The sequence below is a fragment of the Genypterus blacodes genome, unplaced genomic scaffold, assembly GCF_046128005.1.
Source record: "Genypterus blacodes isolate CSIRO-AG114 ecotype Tasmania unplaced genomic scaffold, CSIRO-AGI_Gbla_v1 ptg000003l_1, whole genome shotgun sequence".
Lineage (NCBI taxonomy): Eukaryota > Metazoa > Chordata > Actinopteri > Ophidiiformes > Ophidiidae > Genypterus > Genypterus blacodes.
The window spans coordinates 7,628,682-7,650,599 of record NW_027466817.1 but is presented as its reverse complement, the minus strand read 5'-3'; the positions used below and the strand labels follow the sequence as shown (position 1 = coordinate 7,650,599).

General features: G+C 42.5%; 3 protein-coding genes across 6 annotated transcripts; 1 reads left to right on the top strand and 2 right to left on the bottom strand.

The window, feature by feature from the left end:
• Positions 1–1,354: 1,354 nt before the first annotated feature.
• Positions 1,355–2,498, bottom strand: triap1 (TP53 regulated inhibitor of apoptosis 1). Its single transcript, XM_076141832.1, has one exon. It carries the CDS (start codon positions 2,394–2,396, stop codon positions 2,172–2,174), a length of 225 nt encoding a protein of 74 aa, XP_075997947.1. The 5' UTR covers positions 2,397–2,498; the 3' UTR covers positions 1,355–2,171.
• A 2,121-nt stretch (positions 2,499–4,619) lies between these two features.
• Positions 4,620–17,974, top strand: supt5h (SPT5 homolog, DSIF elongation factor subunit). Of its 2 annotated transcripts, none has more exons than XM_076145998.1 (29): positions 4,620–4,823; positions 5,287–5,443; positions 5,649–5,717; positions 8,220–8,234; positions 8,339–8,408; positions 8,574–8,642; positions 8,833–8,898; positions 9,253–9,283; positions 9,387–9,455; positions 9,593–9,844; positions 10,047–10,136; positions 10,232–10,302; positions 10,490–10,595; positions 10,856–10,946; positions 11,529–11,665; positions 11,786–11,941; positions 13,330–13,476; positions 13,579–13,725; positions 13,816–13,941; positions 14,218–14,302; positions 14,861–15,001; positions 15,145–15,247; positions 15,440–15,567; positions 15,751–15,859; positions 15,951–16,109; positions 16,399–16,567; positions 16,699–16,896; positions 17,092–17,187; positions 17,579–17,974. In XM_076145998.1, exons 1-29 carry the CDS (start codon positions 4,740–4,742, stop codon positions 17,717–17,719), a joined length of 3,282 nt encoding a protein of 1,093 aa, XP_076002113.1. In that variant the 5' UTR covers positions 4,620–4,739; the 3' UTR covers positions 17,720–17,974. The 2 variants fall into 2 exon arrangements, with proteins under 2 accessions (XP_076002113.1, XP_076002122.1); XM_076146007.1 differs by having other exon boundaries at positions 4,622–4,823; positions 15,754–15,859.
• Positions 17,361–21,869, bottom strand: rnaset2l (ribonuclease T2, like). 3 transcript variants are annotated; one of them, XM_076146037.1, is made up of 10 exons: positions 21,538–21,869; positions 21,146–21,347; positions 20,948–21,015; positions 20,599–20,656; positions 20,408–20,475; positions 20,012–20,125; positions 19,637–19,685; positions 19,323–19,395; positions 18,979–19,206; positions 17,361–17,715 (listed from the first exon to the last, which is right to left on the bottom strand). In XM_076146037.1, the coding sequence occupies exons 2-9, from the start codon at positions 21,332–21,334 to the stop codon at positions 19,001–19,003; spliced, it is 825 nt and encodes a 274-aa protein (XP_076002152.1). In that variant the 5' UTR covers positions 21,335–21,347; positions 21,538–21,869; the 3' UTR covers positions 17,361–17,715; positions 18,979–19,000. The 3 variants fall into 3 exon arrangements, with proteins under 3 accessions (XP_076002152.1, XP_076002144.1, XP_076002136.1); XM_076146029.1 differs by lacking the exon at positions 17,361–17,715 and having other exon boundaries at positions 19,066–19,197; positions 19,314–19,395; positions 21,146–21,342; positions 21,538–21,808; XM_076146021.1 differs by lacking the exon at positions 17,361–17,715 and having other exon boundaries at positions 19,066–19,197; positions 19,314–19,395; positions 21,538–21,801.
• Between the last annotated feature and the right edge of the window lie 49 nt (positions 21,870–21,918).

The window sequence follows — 21,918 nt, the reverse complement described above, 5'->3', positions numbered from 1 at the left end:
CATGTGAAGGTGTGTGGGTGGTTAGAGTGTGGAGCCCAGCCAGCAGTATAATATTGGACCTGGATGCTACCCAGTCAGCAAAACAATAAGCTAGGTAATTATAGGGACAGGGCGTCATCCCACAATCATCAGGGAGGTTAATATGATCACTCAGGGAAAGCGAGGCCCTCTTGACCTTTCAATGACTGGATGTGATCCTCTGCAGACATTTGGTTGTGAATCTTTGGAACTGAATCAGTATTTTGAGCTGAGCTTATTTGTCAAAAACTACTTTCATCTGGAACCAGTTTGTGCTTCCATTGTGTGTTTTGCTATGGGGCAAAGTGCTGTTGGTCATCTGATCTGATTTTATCTCTTCTACGGAATAAGCAAAGATACAATTTACTGCCCATATATAACCAAGCATACAGTAGGTAGGCAAAGCGCTTCTAATCTTTCAGACTTTGAGTTTGACTTTGAGAAGTACATTTTGTATTACCAAGGAGCAAGAGAATTCAGCATGTCCTTAGGGAGGCTCTAATCATCACCACAAAGGCCCTGGGGGTCTTGGATTGTAAGGGCCTTTGTTGAGGTTCAGGGGATATCCCTGCGTTGTTGCTACATGAATGCCGTAGTGTATTGGATAGTTGTTCGGGTGGTCCTAGATCACAGGTGTCAAACTCAAGTCGCGAGCCACGTCATTTTATGGGGCCTGCGAGAGCACAATAAACGCCTATGCCGCTTATAAGCTTACATTGTCCATAAACTACATTTCCCACAATGCATGTCGATTTTGTGACCCACAAAGTGATGGCATCCCGTCACGTAGATGCAGCGTTTCCTCGTCAAATCAGTGTTTACTGAAGGTGATTTTCCGAGGATAGCTTCTCTGATATTTTAGTTAATGATTCTTTCATGTGGGACAGAGGTCTATATGAGCCACAGGTGGTGGCGTCCTTGTCTTTTTTAAGGAGAAGAGCTATTGAAGCTTGACTTGATGTGGGAGGACGTGAGCCTTCCTCAATGGATTCATTAAATATTGGTACTGTGATTATTTGGCTGGACCTGTTGATGCTCAATCAAACTAGAGAGCTTGTGGTTAGTTGACTACTCACTGCGGAGTGCGGATACTGAAACCTACTGTTTAGAGTGCAGGATGTTATGATGTTATCAAAACATTTACAAAACCACCCAATCTCTGGAGCAGGGAGGTGCCATACACACCAGTGTGGATGTCTGTGGAGGGAAAATGCCACGTACTAGCCAAAACTCTGCTTTAGCAAAATAACAATGTCCCTTTGCAGATCACTTTTCCATACATGTACAAAGGAGAACAGCATTTAAACAATTTCACAGTTTTATTTGCCCAAGCCTCAATATGTCGATGTTTACAGTCAACAGCAAAGCTCAGATTCTAGACATGAATCTTAAACAGGCAGCAGTTAAATAAGAGTTCATCCCTCAGGTTTAAAGTAGCAGATTCCCTCTGTGATGCAGATGTCTGAGGCGATCTGTTCACACTGCTGGAAAGCAAAGTTCAACTGAATGAAAGCATCGTAAGGCGCAGACTCCTCCATGAAATAATCCATCACAACACTTCTGCACTTGTTATTTTAAGAGTCTCTTTTGGATTCAAGGAATCCACAATAATGTTAACATGTTATTACATAGGTCACAGACATCTAAATGAATGCTTAATGTGGCATCTAATTGCTTAATTCATCAAAACAGTAGTTAATGTTTTAAATCAATCTGGACACAAGCCAACCTGTTTTTACATTGTACTAACACATGACTGAAACAACCTATCATTTCTAGTATACGTTTCAACATAATTTTGACTGACCTCAGAATCTACCCTTGACCATTTCTGTGTAATGAGAGATAAGCAACTCCTCAAAATGTAAGCAGCATTTGATGTGACTGACTCCAGATGCTGCTATTCAGTCTACAGTGCGCGCGCGCGCGCGTGTGTGCGTGTGTGCGAGAGAGAGAGAGTGTGAGAGAGAGAGAGAGAGAGAGAGAGAGAGAGAGAGAGAGAGAGAGTCAGCAGGGACGCTGCAACTTTTCACTATTTGCTTGCTGTCTCTGCGCATGCTCTGTGGCACGGTGAGGACACCGGTCATTGCCGTTCGTTCGGAGCTGGAACCCCGCTTGCTCGTCTCAAAAATCACTGTGTTTGTTGTCCTCCATCAGCTTTCGGGTTTGTCCTTATTGGGGCCCATGAACTCCACTCCGTCAACAGGGATCTCCTTCTCCTTGATGGCCTTCTGCACGCACCGCTGGTACTTCCGGAAGGTCTCGGAGCACGGGTCCCCGCTCCGGTCCCCCTTCAGGAACTTCTCAGCGAACCAGCGATTGAAGCACTGGTCATAGTCCCGCTTCAGCTCGGTGCAGCCCTCCCCGACACTGTTCATGTCCGCAAACAACCACCTAACACAGCGACCAGATAGAGGTTTGTTCTTGCTGGAGTAATAACCGTGCCGCAGCGACAATACGCACTTCCACTTCCGGTCTTCCCCTTGACTTTCCTTGAATCGCTTGATTCTATTGGCTGATTGTTGAGTGCGAAGAGCCGCAACCGAGATGGTGTTTTGAGACAGAGCGATCACTTCGCATCATCGATAGGATCTTTTTTTTAACCTCTGTTTCGATTGCAGAAAACATTTTCTTTACACGAGCAGTCATGTGAATTGAAGACTTCCGAAAAATCACTCCATAGTCAAGATGTTATGAAATGTGTGAAAATATATTTACCCATCAGCTAACTTGCAGTTAGTGTTGTTAATTATCTCTTATCAGTATTTGTCACAATTATTCTCCAACGTTCTTAGAAGACAAAGAATTTTCAGTGTTGTTCCTGAAACTGTAGTTATTCTTGACTTCAGTTGAGCATCCTGCTATAGTCAAGGACATTCAAGTAACACCTTAATAATACGGTGGCAACCAGGAGTAAAAGTATTCTATTTACATAATTTGTGTTTTTAAAAAATGTGATTTTGTTGTTTTGTGTAGACTTTGTGCTTTATATTTGTAACCTACTTCAGTTGATTCTAGTCTAAAGTTACTAAAAGAACATGTTACAACTGCATATTATTGCAATAGACAAAAGGTGATGTTTTTTCAGAGTATCTCCGTTTATCTTCATTAATTGTTAATTAAGTATTTACATTGATTCTCTAGATGTTCACAGATGCTGAGGAAACAAATAACTGTTTAGATTTAATGGTATATAAGTATGACATTATTGTTGTGTTGTGTTATGACATCACTGTAACTGTTTGTTTGACGACAGGACTCTCCCAAACCGGCAAACTCCAACTGATCCCACAGATTGGCAAGCAGCGTTCAAAAACAAACCTTAAATAAACTGGCACTGATGCATGTTCACTGAAAATCCAACTGGGCAAGTGGAGAGTTCTCAGGCCACAGGAGGATCCAGCTAACCCTCCACTCCATAGAGAGGTCATACATTAGTAATGAGTAAAAACTATTTCTGTGTTGCTTTTGCTCTAAATTTGTATTTTTATGTAATTTCAGTTGAGTGCTGTGAAGAGAAGAAGTGGAGGGAAAGAACAAGCAAAATGATCCATCAACACAGGTTCATGTGTACAAACACACACACACATATGGAGACACTTTTCAGGGGTCTTTCATATGCATTGGGTGCATTTTATTTCATTAACATTTTTATTTGTATTTGTGTTACCAAATTATAGTAGTGGGAGCCACCCTAGCATGTCACTGTCACTAAAAATGTCATCACCCGAGTATGTCAGTTTTTAATGACATTATCAATGAAACCACCTTAGCACCTTGTGGCATCATTCATGTCATGATGTCATATGAACAGATGGTGCAGATGTGCAGAACCAGACGGACTATGAGACTCTATGAGCTGCATCTTATTAATGACCAAGCTGTCTATCCCTCATGAACCTTACTGGAAACACAGCCAGAGAGAAAGTGACTTGTCAAGAGTTCTTTCTTCACGTCCTTTCTACAACAGGGAACCTCCTTTAACACTCCATAGTGAAGTCAGGGAGACTTGCTCATGAGTATAAAAACGTGAAGGTGTAATTCTGGTCTAGTTTTCTGTTATCCATTAAATAGCTTGAAATAGTCTTTGTATCATCAACAAATGCAGTAATTACATTTCAAATAAACCCTCAAGGATAAATAAAACTCAAGGACCCCAGTCATTTCAAAACCCTTGCTACGACCATGCAAACATAGACTTGCTATAGGCATCTTTATTTCGAGCAGAAGTCCTACGAACTCAAGAGAATAGAATCGGAACTCCTGTACCCTGAAACATAGCCAAAGTGAACACTCTCACTCTTTAAACACATCTTCCATTCAAAACCCGCGTGAACGGGGGTTTCCAGCTCCTCAAACTACGTAGCTTCGGAAATCTCGCGTTTCTCCCCGATTGTGCTAGTGCGAGAAGTCGTGGGAGTGACAGAAACAAACTGATATTTACCCAATTTTTACAGTAAATAATACAAAATACAGAGCAGCAGTCGGGAAAACAGGTAAGGAAAAACACGAAAACCAATTTGCTAAGATTTGGCTGCAACAGTTCAGGAGTTAAAGGAAGACGCAGTATCTATGCTAACTGAATTAGCTTGCTTTGCTAGGCCATCGTTGTTTGTCTCGGATGATTTCTCTATCTCGTCAAATTGCACGTTTTTCATTCAAACTTCCAATGCAATTTCTCGGGTTTGATTGCACTGTTTCAGTCTGCCCGACGCTTCCAAATGTCTGACAGCGACGACAGTGATTTCTCTGACAACCAGAGTGAGCGCAGCAGCGACGGAGAGGCGGAGGAGGTGGAGAATGAGGTATGCTAGCCGCTAGCCAAACATGCTAACTGTCCGTCACCATAACCGCCAAGCGAAATCTGTAAAAGAGACAGTGTAAGAACTGAAGAAGAAATTAACTACAGGAGAGATTGTTCCTCAGTATCTTGCCACTGTAGTACAAATGTAGCCTCTCTGCTAAAAGTTACTTTTCACAACATTGTAAATTCCTCGTGTAAACACATGTTGTTTTGATGCAGTATGTTGCTTTTGTACATTTATACCTAGTCTCTCCTAAAAATAATGTCCTCATTAGAGTAAAACCCTTAAAAACAGTAAGATTACGCCTTCTGTGGGATCAATCCTGACAATAGTTGTGTGGAATAGAACAAGTAGCCATGCATTCTGTAGCTGTGTTGTCTGTTTTGCTATGAGTTTGACGGCAAACTATGACGGATCGATCAACAAGTGTAGGATCTGAAAAAGCTTTCCTATTGCCACTTAGGAAGAGACTGGAAGCCCAGTCGGTAGTGACAAGATAGCCGAGGAGGAAGGAGAGGACCTGGAGGATGAAGAGGAGTATGACGAAGAAGAGGAGGAAGACGATGAAGACCGCCCCAGGAAGAAGCCCAGACATGGAGGGTTCATTCTGGACGAGGCTGGTAAGAACAGAAGGCTCCTTCCTATCATCTTATTTTCCAGGGATCTGGAAATTTAGACAGATCTTCATCCATCTCGGTCTTTTTCCTACCCTCCTTCAACTTCTTTCTGTGTTTTATTCTATTCTTATTGGTTTGCTGCTTCTCAGGACGGTCTAATGATCATCCCACACTCATCATGTGTTGTCTTTCTTTCCTCTCCGTACAGATGTGGACGATGAGTATGAGGATGAAGAGGAACAGTGGGAGGAAGGAGCGGAGGACATTCTGGAGAAAGGTGAGGACTCGCATTTAACATTGAGTACAGCCGTGTTTACAGAATTTAAACTATTAAGATGATGTGAAATATGTTTGTATGTTTTCTGAAAGAATTGTTAGTTTGATTTTGCCTGTTTTTATGCCTAAGTCTTCCTAAGTCTTAACTGTTTTTACAAATTCATCTAAATTTTAACATAAACAACATAACATAAATTTAGTACAGATTAAGCTTATTCCTTGTTGGTTGAGACTTGCAGTAAGCACCTTTTTGTGAGTATTGACAAGGTACCCTGATGGATTGACAGCAGTGTTTGTTTTGTCTGACTGTACTCTCTCTGTTTTATCGGCGCTCTCTCTGTCGTGCATGTCCTCTTCAGTTAACGGTAATCCTCCTCCAGATGCTTGTTTGAAATCTTCATTTAAGTCTCTGTGTTCCTCAAATCAAATGGGAGATCAACTCATTCATTTGATGCAACTCATGTCTCATTTCTAAATGTGAGATCGTATTAACACCACCATCATCCCAGCACAGTTATCATTGCGTGAAGAGTAGCGAGAGGAAGCACAGAGGGCAAATCCATTATTGGCTCCAGTCAAATTAGCAGACTATGAATCAAGTCTACAGGTTTTAATATTTTTTTTAGATTTTTTTCAAGTAAATAATTGTGCTAATAAACTTTTAACTACTTCTTAAAGGACATTTTTAGTCAATCCCCAAATGCATGACATTGAATATTCCTCATGTTGTTTTTGGGGCAAAACCCAATAAAGATATAAATTTGTGCCTGAATTCTGTACATGCAGGGTTTAAGGAAGCCACATACATTTAAAATAATGAAGTTAGAGCTTACTAAAACCAAGTGTAACCAGGTTTGGGTGTCCATGATTCTACATGTTCTATTCTTTCTATTTTATCCGATTCACATTCTGCTTATCGATTACTGTTCTTTGTTCAAACGAGTGATTTAGATGTTCCAGCGTTGTGTGATTCTGGGCTATTGTGAGTGTGACTGAACAACAGAAATTCAGCTGGAAATAGTTGATCATGCCTGAGCATCTTCATTTGTGCAGAAAATGACTCTTGCACCACTCCAACAGTGTGTAGACTCACGTGTTAACACATATAGGCAAGTGGTGAAGAAGACTGAAGCTCCTAAAATACTATTTACAGAAATTGATGAGCAGAATGGAAGAGCGTGTTTCCTTTTGGATTGTGATTTGGAACCTGGTTGTGGATACCCAGCCCAGAAACAAAACAGTTTGACATTAAACTGTAGCACATAGATCTGTTTATTCAGCATTAGAGTCGGGAATGCGGTAAGTAATTCCACTTTCAGAGAACCAAGTATGACCATTTGCCTGAACATGCTGCCTGGTAAAGGATTGTGCCACTGTTTTATTTGTTTATCTTAGACTAACAGGTGTGATTGATGCTTTGTTTAGATGCGTATTAGCCCCAGTAAAGGTGGAAACATCAGAAACCGATTTGACTCATATTGTGGTGAAAGGTGAAGGCATTATGGCATCGAGTAAGAACCAAGTGCCTGAACCCATAAACTAAATCCAGCCCTGTTCAATAAGGCGCTCTTCCAATACTTTGGCCATTTTCACAGTTGTTGCCATGGCTGCACTGCTGATGTGAAAAGTTGACATTTCCGACCGCAAACGTTTTATTCCCATCGCATTCTGCAAAACTGTAGCTTTATTTCCTGTGTTCCCATTTAGGCATTAGTACACAATCTGGTTAAGATTATTGTGGCTTTTTTTTTTTTTTTTTTAATCAGTTGCGATAAGGCGTTTAAATTACATTTGAAAACGAACAATCCATGCAATGCCTTCATCACTGTATAATTAAGGATAAAGTTTGAAGCTAAACAGCACTGAAACTTGGCGGGTGGTGTGTTTTACATCCGCAGCCAGTTTCATCCAGTTGGTTGTTGGTTATCCATAGAATTGAAGTGACTTGGTCCAGCAGCTGTTTTGCTGGATGTTGTTGTGTTTCCGGGTCTTTCCACCTTAAGAAACATTGAGCTCTTCACAGGGCATGCTTCTCAGTGCTGTACTGTCCTCATTAATTTGTTTGTTGTTGCTGTGTTTTTTTTTTCTCCCATCATGCTTTGTGTCGCCGCCGCCTGACCTCTGCCCCCTTTGTCCCCCTGTTGACGATGTCTTTTGCCTTCACCTCCTCTTCCGACTCGCTGTTCTCTTCTTCCTGTTGCTGTGCTCCTCCTTAATACTAATTTCCATTCTTTTCTCTGTCTTCATCATCATCTTCATTCGCTCAACTCTCTCCGTTCTCCCCCATTCTTCCATCATGCCTCCCTCCTCCCTGTCCTCCATTTCATCTTTCTCTATCACCCTCCCCTCTCTTCCTCTCCCTGTTTTTGGAACTTTGTCTCTTCTCCCTTCCTCTACTCCCATTCCTTTACCAAATTGCTCTGTACCGCTCTTCCTCTCTGCGCCTCCTCTCTGGTTTTCCCTCCTTTTCCTTTATTCCTCGTCACCCGGGTCGACCCTTAAGCAGAGGAGGCTGAAGGTGAGTTTTTGTTTCTTTTTTACCTGCACAGTCTAAATTACTTATTTTAGTGGATATATTGCCATTCACTTCTCTCTCTCTCTCTCTCTCTCTCACTCACACAGCATCCAACATAGACCATGCCGTGTCGAATGAAGATCATTCTGGATCCAGAAGGTTGCAGAATCTCTGGAGGTAACAACATACCTAAAGATCTAATTTCTTTTAAAGAGTTCATGGCTCATGTGTAGCTCTATTCAGAATGTGAAATAAGTGCTTCTCTTCTGAAATGCCTCATCTTCATAAAGAAAGAAGGTGTTGCGTCTTTTGCTGATGTTGTGTATTTCTGTTGTGTTGCAGAGACTCCAGAGAAGAGGCGCTGGGTGAATACTACATGAGAAAGTATGCCAAACCCTCCGGAGGCGAGCAGTGAGTATCTTTGTTCTTCCTCTGGGTTAAAAAGAAGGTTTGAAGTTTCACAGCGCTCACCTGCTTTTAGAACTGTGTTTGGTTTAAATGTCTTTATAATCAGTTAAGTCATTTTTTCTCAATATTTAACTCTCTGCCACCAGTTGTCTCAATTTTTTATAACTGTTCTAATTCTTCTACTTCTGTCTAGCTTCTCTGGAGGGTCAGAGGAGCTCTCAGATGACATCACCCAGCAGCAACTGCTTCCAGGTGTAAAGTAAGTTTAAAAAAATACTTGATACTTTAATTTATCCAGGAGTTGCAGTACATGCAAACATTATGGACAAGCAAAAGCAGTCAACTTATTTTTTGTTTTTATGGAGAAGAAATACAAATAAACCAGATAAACACAAGGAATATAGAAAACACCAAGTCACTTCTCTTAACAACTAAGATCTGATAAAGGAACCTTACTTTCTCGAAGAGCCAAAACTTTGTCATTTCCTTAAGCCACTGTTTTGTAGTTTGTCGATTCTTTGCTATACTCGATGCGTAAGATAGCAGCTGTCCACACTGAAGCAGGGACAAAGCCTCAGAAAGCATAAGGTCAATATTTCTTTGTTGTCATCAGGGACCCCAATCTGTGGACGGTCAAATGCAAGGTGTGTATTGTTATCCTCCCTCTGCAGTTATTACACACACTATTCCAGCTAGTAAAACACACCTGTATAGATCTAACGTATCCTGTCAACACCTTGTTTCCAGATTGGAGAGGAGAGAGCGACAGCCATTGCGCTGATGAGGAAGTTCATCGCTTACCAATTCACTGACACAGTACGGAAATTCTGCTGAGCTTTACTCTCATTTTATTTGATTTATTAACTGCAGATGGTAAACATTGAAGTTGATTTGTGATCATACCTAAAAGCACACCCATTTTCCCCTCGCCTTGATCCCCCTCATCGCCACAGCCTCTCCAGATCAAGTCGGTTGTTGCCCCAGATCATGTTAAAGGCTACATATATGTGGAGTCATACAAGCAGACCCACGTGAAGGCAGCCATCGAGGGCATAGGAAACCTGCGAATGGGCTTCTGGAACCAGCAGATGGTTCCCATCAAAGAGATGACTGATGTCCTCAAGGTCGTCAAAGAGGTCACCAACCTGAAGCCAAAGTCCTGGGTCAGGCTGAAGAGAGGCCTGTACAAGGACGACATAGCACAGGTATGACTCTATTTCACTACACAGAACTTTACACGGGCTACTTTTTACATCTATCCCTGTAGTAAAAACCCAGGACAGGATGTAGTGAGATGACAATACCAAAAATGTGCCACAATATTGTGTCAGAACCTGTTTTACTTGTTGCTATAATGCCATTGTTTTTTGTTATAAATCAATAGCAAGTGTTTTTTGTATCCTACAGGTGGATTATGTGGAGCCAAGCCAGAACACCATCTCACTGAAAATGATCCCTCGAATAGACCTGGACCGCATCAAGGCCAAGATGAGCCTGGTGAGAGAAACACTCACACACTGTCGACGCATGTGCTCTTATCCTGTCTATTTTGTCATCATCTCATACACCGTTTCTGTCTTTATTCCCTGTAGAAAGACTGGTTTGCAAAGAGGAAGAAGTTCAAGAGACCTGCTCAGAGGCTTTTTGATGCTGAGAAGATCAGGTATACACACATCCTATGAATTGATGGTTGATTATTTTCTTTTAAAAAGGGCTGTATAAATGCTGTTTAAATTCATAAATGTGTGCTCATATTCACTCCTTACTACACCTTTTCTGTAGTTTTGTGTCCCGCCATTTATTGCAGGAAGCAGATGTAGGCTAACAAAAACCTTCTGTTTGATTGACAGGTCGCTGGGAGGGGAGGTCAGCCATGATGGAGACTTCATGATCTTTGAGGGAAACCGTTACAGTCGTAAAGGCTTTCTGTTTAAGAGCTTTGCCATGTCTGCTGTGGTGAGAATGATGTATTTGTACTTTACTTCCTGTGTGATGGCTCTTTATTTTGTGTGGATCCGTGTTAGATGCTGCCCTTCTTTCTCTGCAAAGTAAAGACACAATATGGAGCGTTTTTGGAGCTATTTGAGGATTAAATGTGCTCCATGAGAAACAAACCGGCATTTAGACTCATTTAGCAAGAGACTTTACAAACCCCGAAACGACTTAAATTTAATAACAACATTATTAAACTGGTTGTTGTGTTTGTGTATGAACAGATCACAGATGGAGTGAAGCCCACTCTGTCAGAGCTGGAGAAGTTTGAGGACCAACCTGAAGGAATTGACCTTGAGGTGGTCACTGAGTCAGGTACTGTGACGGAGACCCCTGCTTTTGCTCAACAGTTTTGGTTATAATATGTCCAATAAATATGTTGTATTAATAGTTATGTCAGTATTGCATTTAAGATGAAGATTACATTCCAAAGAGCTCAAACGAACTGAGCTATGAACTTCATTTGGTCAGCTGAGTGAAGTGTGGGCGAGGCTGATGTTGGGAGGAGGCGGAGCCTGTTCATAAGATCAGTCACTTCTGTGTCGATGCATTTCAAAAAATAAATCTGAATTGAGGGATTTGAATAAATATAATATAATCGTGAAATTCACTAGAAGCAAAGTTGTAATGCGTCTCATCTAACGTCCTGTAATACGTCATTAAAGTGGCGATATCGTAATGAGAGACAATGTATTGATCCACAGGGGGTAAATGATTAAATCTGCAGTCACACTAGAACAAAGCCGGAGGTGTAAAGAGTAGAACAAGGTCTCTGAAACATGAGTGTAGCAAAGCAAATGAGGGATACAAAAAGTAGTGAGTGAGTGACCTACAGTAGTTCTTAAACTTTATTTGTGTTTGTACTTGACCAAAAATCTAATAACTGTTTGTGTGCAGGTAAGGAGCGTGAACACAACCTGCAGGCTGGAGACAACGTGGAGGTGTGTGAGGGCGAGCTGATAAACCTGCAGGGAAAGATCCTGAGTGTGGATGGCAACAAGATCACCATCATGCCGAAGCACGAAGACCTGAAGGTACACACCTACACCAGACTGACTCTGAGTGTTATTATTCAGTAGTACTCATTCATTCATTTATAATTATTATTTATACATTTTTGTGTGTGTGTGTGCGTGCGCTTGCTTTTCCTGCAGGACCCCCTGGAGTTCCCAGCTCATGAGTTGAGAAAGTATTTCCGTATGGGCGACCACGTGAAGGTGATCGCCGGGAGATATGAAGGCGACACCGGCCTCATCGTTAGAGTGGAGGAGAACTTCGTCATCCTCTTCTCTGACCTCACCATGCATGAGGTACAGCATGAAATACTGAATGTTTCTCCTAAATGAACACAAATTGACTCTCGATCACTTTATGGCCCTTACAACTAATCAAATGAAGTTTCACTTTAATAGTTCAATACTGTTTTTTAGTAGTTCTGTTGTGTCTCCTCATATTTGCTTGTGTAGCGGTTGTACTGCACAGCACCTGAAAAGGAAATAAGTCACAAATCATCCACTTTATTCATTTGACAGAAACAAATGAGTCTAGTGCAGGGGTGGGCAACCCGTGGCTCCGGGGCCGCACGCGGCTCTTCAGCCCCTCTGCAGCGGCTCCCTGTAGATTTGAAAAGAAAAAATGTGGAAAGAAATAACGGCTATTTATATTTTATTTTACATTTTTCTTTCAAAGTGAACATCTCTTATTTTGGGGATCGAGGTGAAACTGTGACACTGAAATAAAAAAAAGTGTTTACTATTTCGTCAACTAAAATATGCGTCACACACTGGCGCCGCTCCCTGCTGGCTAATCTTCAGCCACCTGCAGGCGGCAAAAGAGTTTCCGACCCCCGGTAAGCTCACCATGGAGAAATCAAAGAAAAGAAAAGTCTCTCAGCCAAACATAGAGAGTTCAATTAAGCGTGGACAGATTCATTTGCTTTTATAACTAACGATTTGGGCTTGCCTGTTTGCTTGATAGGTGGCGAGAAATTAGCAAACAACAAAAAATGTAATGTTAAAGACATTTCCAGAAGAACGTAAGGCGCGGAAAGTCGTTCACAGATGGAGAATACATGAAAGAATCATTCATTAAAATATCAGAACATGTATTTTTGGACTTCAAAAACTTTTCTGAGATTGTTCAGAAAAGGAGAGATATGCCCACCAAGGACACGAGCATTAAGATGGCAGAAAACATCAGTCAACAAAATGAAAACATTAATGCAGCTCTAGCATTCTCAGTGGCCTGTGACGAGTCAAGTGCAGCAGTACCTAACAGAAAAGAGAGATGGACAAGTGATTTTAAAACATAAATATTGATATATTTTTTATAATATAATCAATTTTGAGAGGGGCCAAACTGGCTCTTTTGATAGTAAAGGTTGCTGACCCCTTATTGGGTCAAATCACATGCAAACACGTCAATCTGAAATTTGTCTTGCTTGCTTGCTCCTCTTATACACACACACACATGCATAACAGAGGGGTCAGCGCAGGGCAGCCATGATACGGCGCCCCTGGAGCATTTTTTGTTGGTTCGTTGCCTTGCTCAAGGGCACATTGGCAGTGCCCTGGAAGCAAAGTGGCAACTCTCAGGTTGCCAGTCCACTTTCTCGGTCCATATGAGACTCCTCTTGGGAACCCTTCTCCTCCCTTTTCTCTCGCATCAAGTTGTTGTGTGTGTGTGTGTGTTTTTCTAGCTGAAGGTTTTGCCCAGAGATCTGCAGCTCTGCTCAGAGACGGCATCCGGCGTGGACGCTGGAGGTCAGCACGAGTGGGGGGAGCTGGTCCAACTGGATCCGCAGACCGTGGGGGTTATCGTCCGGCTGGAGAGAGAGACTTTCCAGGTGATCATTTGCCACAGTAATTATAGTGGAGCACATCTGACACACGGGGAATATCAGCCAGGAGTCGGTGTAGTGACTGACAACTTGTCTGGTGTCTCTCAGGTACTGAACATGCACGGCAAGGTGCTAACAGTGCGCCACCAGGCCGTGAACCGACGGAAGGACAACCGCTTTGCTGTGGCTTTGGACTCAGAGCAGAACAACATCCACGTCAAAGATATTGTGAAGGTCATCGACGGGCCGCACTCGGTAAGTGGTCTTTATTTACATTTAGAGTCAATATTTAGAGTCGACCCACATGTGGACGTTTACAATGCAAGGTGAAAATATGTCCCGCAGGGCCGCGAAGGGGAGATCCGTCACCTTTTCCGTGGCTTCGCCTTCCTTCATTGTAAGAAGCTGGTGGAGAACGGAGGCATGTTCGTGTGTAAAACCAGACACCTGGTGCTAGCTGGAGGATCCAAGGTCAGTCACTCACCCACAGCACTGCGTAAACTATTTACTTTAGAACTGCTATATACAAATGTCCATCACTAGTTCTCAGAGGCCAAAGAAATGTCTCTCAATTGCTACTTTGTTACATAGTTACAAACTGGTGTAAGTGGTGTAAATTCTCTATAAAATTCCATATTATTATTGAATTGATGACGCATATTGCATGTTAGTAAACCTGAGATATTTTTTTTAATGTGATGTTTCTGACTGTCCTGTCTGTTGTCCGTGTGCTTGTTTTGTGTTTAGCCCAGAGACGTGACGAACTTCACCGTGGGAGGTTTCGCTCCCATGAGCCCTCGCATCAGCAGTCCAGTGCATCACGGCGGGGGAGGTGAGAGGTCACATCACAGCACACACACACACACACACACACACACACACACACACACACACACACACACACACACACACACACACACACACACACACACACACACACACACACAGCGTCATGGTGGTCGCATCAAAATCACATCTACATCCGCCACTTTGACTCTCCATCATTAAGTCAAAGTTTGAGATAAGATAAAACTTAATTATACCGAGGGACATTACTGACACTGATGTTCATGACAAGAAAACAAGGAAAACATTTATGAACAAATAGCCTCAGCAGAGTTGCATAGTAACTTGATGGTAGAGTTCAGCTCAAAGAATGGCTGAGGTTAAAGCCTGACAAAGTCAAGTTTCATCTGATGAAACTGTAGAGCTGGGCCAGATGTGCCACATTTAAATAGTAATAAGTATTTGGTATTCATTTTTAGTACTTTCTGTTTATCAATTTACAGTAACAACAACGTAACCACACTTTAAAAAAAAAAGGATTTCATTGATCGACAGCCAAAAACGTACTCAAGTCATTTTTTTTCTTTTGTGTGTGGTTCCTCAGGCGCCCCGCAGAGAGGAGGAGGAGCGGGAGGGGCAGGAGGAGGAGGAGGAGGGGGCGGGGGAGGAATGGGAAGAGGCCGAGGGAGGAGAGACAATGAGCTCATCGGTCAGACAGTCCGGATCTCCCAGGGACCATACAAAGGTGAGAACCTGCAAGCAAACTTACAAGAAGCGGATGCAAATAATAATGTGGCTTTAATCACAGAGAGAGCAGAAGCAGATAAAGAGAGTAAACAATGTAAATCATTTTGTATCGGCACTGAGGTTTCTGTTTGCATGTCTCAGGATACATCGGTGTGGTGAAGGATGCAACAGAGTCCACGGCCAGAGTGGAGCTTCACTCCACCTGTCAGACAATCTCTGTGGACAGACAACGTCTCACCACCATGTACGGACACACTCTTCTTTCACTTCTCTGTCACAACTTGTAGAAGAGCTTCTGTAGCTTTAACACGCCTCCTCTGCTAGTAAAGACTGCTTTCTTTCACTGTATTTTTCTATCCATCTATTTTCAAAGCATTAACTGTATTTCCTGTCTCTCCGCCAAAATTCCCAAATCCCCCGTCTCCTCTTCCTCCAGGGGAGCTAAGAGACACAGCGGTATGACATCCACACACGGGCGCACTCCCATGTACGGCTCACAGACTCCCATGTACGGCACGGGATCCAGAACGCCCATGTATGGATCGCAGACACCGATACACGACGGTAAGACGAGACCATCCTGTGTGTGTGTGTGTGTGTGTGTGTGTGTGTGTGTGTGTGTGTGTTCACAGCAACAAATCACTGCCTTACCTGATTCCTCTTGTGTATTTCATCTCATTGATTTAAATGTTTTAGAATGACACACCCGGCAGCGTGTCACTCATTATTTGACCTTGACCCCCTAAGCAGGAAGTCGTACGCCTCATTACGGCTCTCAGACGCCGCTGCATGATGGCAGCAGAACACCGGGACAAAGCGGAGCATGGGACCCCAACAACCCTAACACTCCCTCCAGGTAACACACACACACAGACACACACACACACCTTGACAGAGTTAATTGTGTTAATATTGTATGTGTCAATTTTGTGTCAATTTCTTTACAGGAACGAAGAAGAGTATGACTTTGGTTATGATGACGAGCCGTCCCCCTCCCCTCAGGGCTACGGAGGAACCCCCAACCCCCAGACCCCAGGTTACCCAGAAGTCCCCTCTCCACAAGTCAACCCTCAGTACAACCCTCAGACACCAGGCACGCCTGCAATGTGAGTACCCACACACACACACACACACACACACACACACACCTACACACACACAGTGCTGTGATTAAGGATCACAAGGATCTTACCGATTTCTTCTTTTTTTGCTTTTTGTCACACTTAAATGTTTAAGTTCAGTTTTTTGCTAATTCTCTTCATTTATAAAAGCAACTAAAAGAAAAACATCCAAGGGGGGTGAATACGTTTTTATAAACCCATTAGTGTAACTAATGGGTCCCTCTCTCTCACACACACACACACACACACACACACTCTCTCTCTCCGTCTGCAGGTATAACACAGAGCAGTATTCTCCCTACGCCGCTCCTTCCCCTCAGGGCTCTTACCAGCCCAGTCCCAGTCCTCAGAGCTACCACCAAGTGGCACCGTCACCAGTCGGATACCAGAACACACACTCTCCAGCCAGCTACCACCCCACGCCCTCTCCTATGGCTTATCAGGTAGATCGAGACAATCGAAAGGAATCTCTCCTTAAATCTGTGAATCCCAGAGTTGGCGCAATAATCTCTAATGACTTTGATTAATATTTAGCCTCCGTGACTGATTCCTCTCATTTGTTTTGCCCCAACAGGCCAGTCCAAGTCCGAGCCCAGTGGGTTACAGTCCCATGACGCCTGGAGCGCCCTCTCCTGGTGGCTACAACCCTCACACCCCGGGCTCTAACATCGAGCAGGGCAGCAGCGACTGGGTGACCACGGACATCCTGGTCCGAGTGAAAGATTCCTTCATGGATCTGATGGGACAGACCGGAGTCATCAGGAGCGTTACGGTATGAAGTCCACACACACACACACACACACACACACACACACACAGACACACACACACACACACACACACACACACACACACACACACACACACACACACACACAATAAGCATACTTTATGAGCCATTTAAGTAAATATGTTAGAGAATATTAAAGAAATTCTCTCCGTCTCTCCCTCCTCTCTGTCTGTCTAGGGGGGAATGTGTTCAGTCTTTATGCAGGAATCGGAGAAGGTCGTCAGCATCAGCAGTGATCATCTGGAACCGATCACTCCCACCAAGAACAACAAGGTCAAAATCTCTCAATCCCTCACAGACGGCTGTGTGCAGGATGTGCATCCAACATGTGATGTCATTTTGTGGCACGGGCTTTTATTTCCTTATAAGTTACATTTTTGATGATTTCCTGTTTCTCATAGTAGATAAATATTTCCATACCATCAAAAAATGATCCGCTCTGAGTCTTAGGTTGTTAACATTTTATTCTTGAAAATATTTTTACGAGTAAAATAGCCATTAAGGTCTGCCTCAGTTTTTAGCTTATAGAGACCTTTACCCATCTTCTAGGATTATGTAAGTGTTGTATGTTTAGAGCCCTTAAGGTTAATATGTTTAAGTGATGTGTAAGTCTTGAAGAGCTCTGATGTTTTTAGGCATTAATGCTGGGATCATGTCTGTGCAGGTGAAGGTGATTTTAGGAGAGGACCGCGAGGCGACGGGAATTCTGTTGAGCATTGACGGAGACGACGGCATCGTTCGCATGGAGCTGGACGACCAGCTGAAGATCCTCAATCTGAGGTTCCTGGGACGCCTCGAGCACTGAGAGAGAGACAGAGACAATGAAACAACAAAACGGAGACAGAAATGTACAGAGCCCACACATGTCTGGCAGACTAATTGTTAAATCATTCCCTTACATAGGTAATTCTTGTACTGGAATTACTGATTTGGTGCTTAATTACACGCATTGTGGCACATATCGGATATGTGTTGGTAATTTTAATGTTTAGTAAACAGTAAAAAGGGGAATCAGATTCTTCCATCTGATTAAATTATAAAGTCGTATTTGACCTTTAAAGACACTTCAAAAATCTGAAATGATTTTGGACACAGTTGAATTATACACACGTATGTTCAATCCGTCCAAAACCTATTTATCATAATGCTGATAAAACTTTGAACATCTGCACTTTGTTTTCAAATCAACGGACATGTTGGGAAATTCAACAAGGACATGCATCCCTCTTCGTCTCTCACTCTGGACATTGGTCTCACCGTCTCTTCTCCTATAGCCCAGCTCATCTTTTGTTGTCTTTTCATTTTTTTTTGTTAGTTTGAATCTGTTTTTAGTGCTTTTCTGCTTGTTCTGTCAATTTGCTTTTGGGTTGCAGCAGGCTTCAAAGAATGGAAATTAAATGTATTGTCAATAAATTGTGAACCATTAGAAAATGAGGTTTTACTGATTTTTTTGTAAATGCTTTTACAGTCACCCTACTGTCAGTGTTAAAGAATAATTTAGAAATTCCTGGATCCAGAGCAGCACCTTAATGATTACTCTCTGTCACACTCCCATCCGTCCAAGTTTAGTCAAAATTGTTATTGAGCAATCCTGCTAAACAATCACATGTGGATGCAAAATAACTTTTCATCCAAATCAATTTCAAGTCGAATCCCTTCTGTCAAATATACTAGAGAGTGAACAGATAAAAAGCAAAAAACACAATTTTAACTCTGTTCTGCCTACAACACTGACGCCCAGAAGCAACACAATATAAGCAGGGACTGTAAATACAATTAGTTTTAAGAATTACCTACTCTATTTTAAGTTATGCTTGGAGGTAGTGATTACAGACATATTTACACCAGATATCGGGTTAAGGTTATATGAATTATTTGTTAAAACTGTCAAATTATTTTTAATTCTGAGGTGATCTTAACTATCAAGTTGTTTTGTTTGAATTTTGTGTTACAGCGTCTTACATGTATCGTGAGTGTAGAATTGGACTTAAACATTTGCCGTCATAAACTTCCATAATTAACATATAACCGTGATTGCACCAAAAGTATGAAGAGAACACTCACATGACCGCTGAGTGGATGTTGATTAGTCGCAGGGCTTTTGTGGTTGCTGGTGGTTAATGGGGAGGTAATATAGAGGGACCTTATCCACGCAGGGATGCCCAGGAGAGGTGCTCCGTGCTGGGCTGTGTGCAGCAGCAGCAGCGCCCCCCTCATTCGACTGGTGATCACAACCCATGGTCAGATTGGGAGACAGAGGAATCTTCAGCTGAAACCAAACCTCTCTGTCCTGAAGAAGGAAAGGCCAAAGAGGAGACATAAAGGCTAATGTAAAAAGAAAATCATCTGAGAGATTTCTCAGAAGAAACACAACCATAGTGGGTGTTGGAAAGAGAAACAACTTTCCTTGTCGTCTGTGATGCACTGAAGTTCATGTTTGTCACCCAAAAGTGGATTCAGAATGCTGCGGAGCTGTGCAAGCTGAAAACACACACACACACACACACACACAAACAGAGCAAGAGTCAGACCACCTCCAAGAGACATTGATTACAGTTTACCTGCACATCCATCTATCCTCGCTCGCTCCAAACATTTCCTCTTTCCCGCCATGTTGTCTTGTTCTTGTGTGGGAGAGGCTGGTGTGACTTTCCCTCTCCTCCCTCCAACCCTCCGACCTAATCAATCCCGTGCTCCTAATGATCTTTTAGGTAACCATTACCTTGTAGGGCTGCTGACAGGACGGAGTGATCCCAGCATCCTCCAGTGCTCTGCGGGACACACACCAGCGGTTATCAGAATTAGGGACAAAAACTGACTTGGTTTCATTGCATTTGTGAGTTTAAGTGATTCGACTGTTATTGACTACTGAATGTAAAATCTGCCACTGAAGTGTGATTATTTAAACGGTTTCCAACACACATTAACTTTATGATGAGTGTCGGGAGTCGAAATCAAGACAAATTACTTGTGAAAAGGTTTTTCACAAGTCAGATTCCATCAGTAGGAGGCGCTACCGTTTTTAGAGTCCTGTTTTTGTGTCCACAGAGGAAATGTAATTCAATGTAACTGTGTGTGTGTGGGTGTGTGCACCAACTTGTGGAAGTCAAACCGTCCGCGCAGTTTGAGGCAGATCTGGAAGTATTGCAGTGGAGAGTTAAATCCTTCCACACACCCCGCACACACGCCGTGTTTGTTCCACTCATCTTTCCTGTTTACACACACACATGCAGAGACAGAGAGATAGAGAGAGGCTATTCTCCACTGTTTTGGTTGGCAACAGTGGATACTTGACAAGAAAAAGTCTTTGCAGTAAAATGTACCAAGGTACCAACTGTAAAGGGAATGAAGAATAACATACAAGCTTTACATGGAGAGGAGTTAATCTGAAAGGGGATGAAGGAAGGATGGAAGGAAAGAATGGAGATGATGGAGCAGATTTGGTCATATTTAGTACTGTTTGGTTATTATCCTGTTTAGTTGTATTCCATACCAGAATTGGAAGTTTGACTTGGCCTTCAGTAAGGAAGGCCACTGCTCATTAAGCTTCGCCTCCAGGTCCTGGAAAAGACAATCAGCCAATCAGATGTCAGGCTTTTTGATACATTGTCAATCATCCTGTCAGTGAATGCCCCTGTGGTTTGACAGGTTGGGTTTTCAAATATCAGGTGTGCGGAGCCTCACCTGGACGTCAGAGGGAAACATGGGCCAGCACTTGCAGCACTTTTGTGCCCGCAAAGGCCTGCAGCACAAACACGGCCGTCAAACTACAGACTGCTACACACTCATGACAACATATGCATTACCTGGACGTGGCTGTCAAAACTTGTAAAGACGTAACTTGGTTCTACAACGTTCTTGATTTTCAACTTGGCGCTACAACATTTACATACAAATAAAAGTTGCGTATGAATAAATAAATAAATATCTTTTGAAATAATGACCAAAAGCTGAACTGAACAGAACTGAAGGACTGTAAGGTCACACTGAAATATGTGTTAATATAAACCTGAGTGATGTGCGTAATATTTACCACAAACCGTGAATCGTCCACCCGTGGACATCTGGAGGAATCCTGCACTGGGACGAGTTGTCCAAAGACTGGAGGATGTGAGACATAGACACATGCTAATTTCATAATCAGATGTTCTTGTTTCTCCAACTTTCCCCTTTAGCTATGCCTGCTTCAGATAGAGTTAGAGACAGATAGTGTTGAGGAGGATGAGCTCACCAGACAGAAGGCTGCGGGCCACTGCACGGTGAATCGTAGGCATTTCCAGGAGCAGAAAGGCGTCTTCGGATGCGTCTCAAAGTCAGGGGGGACATACTTGCCCTCCTGTCCTAAACTAGATTGGTGTGGCTGCACAGGGTAAACCGCAACACCCAGAAACACCAGCAGGGGCAGTGATGAGCACAACATCTCTACACCTGAACTGAGAGAAATTCAAATGAACCAAAAATACAAAATTAAGTTTTACTAATCCCTCATAGTATCTCATAATATCTCTGATTCTGATTCTGAAGCTGATTCATTTCCAGCTTCGCCTCCACCACAGTGGAAAGAGTTTAAGAAGCAAAGTTTGGCAAAGGGAATGATTTTATAAGAAGATTCAAGGAACTTACCAGAGAGAGAGCTTGAGTGTGTGTTTGAGTGTGTGTGAGCCCTGCTGCTGTTAAACGTAACACAGTTTCCCTTCAAAAATAGGAACTGAAACTCTAAAACACCACCAATACGAAACAAACACCTTTGGAGTTTTGGCAAAGATTACTGACTCAACTGATGAACTTATACTCTTACAGTAAATCTATGAATAATACATCAATTTAGTGTAGTTGTATAGTGTAAAATCATTCTACAAGCTGCTTATTCAGTCTGACAAAGTATCCAAAACCTGAACAAGAGGACATTTTACATAAAACAAAACAGCAAGAAAATGCTCAAACAGGACTATCAATTAAACAGACTTGTTCAAGTAATCTGCCTTTTGTAAACAAAATCTCTAT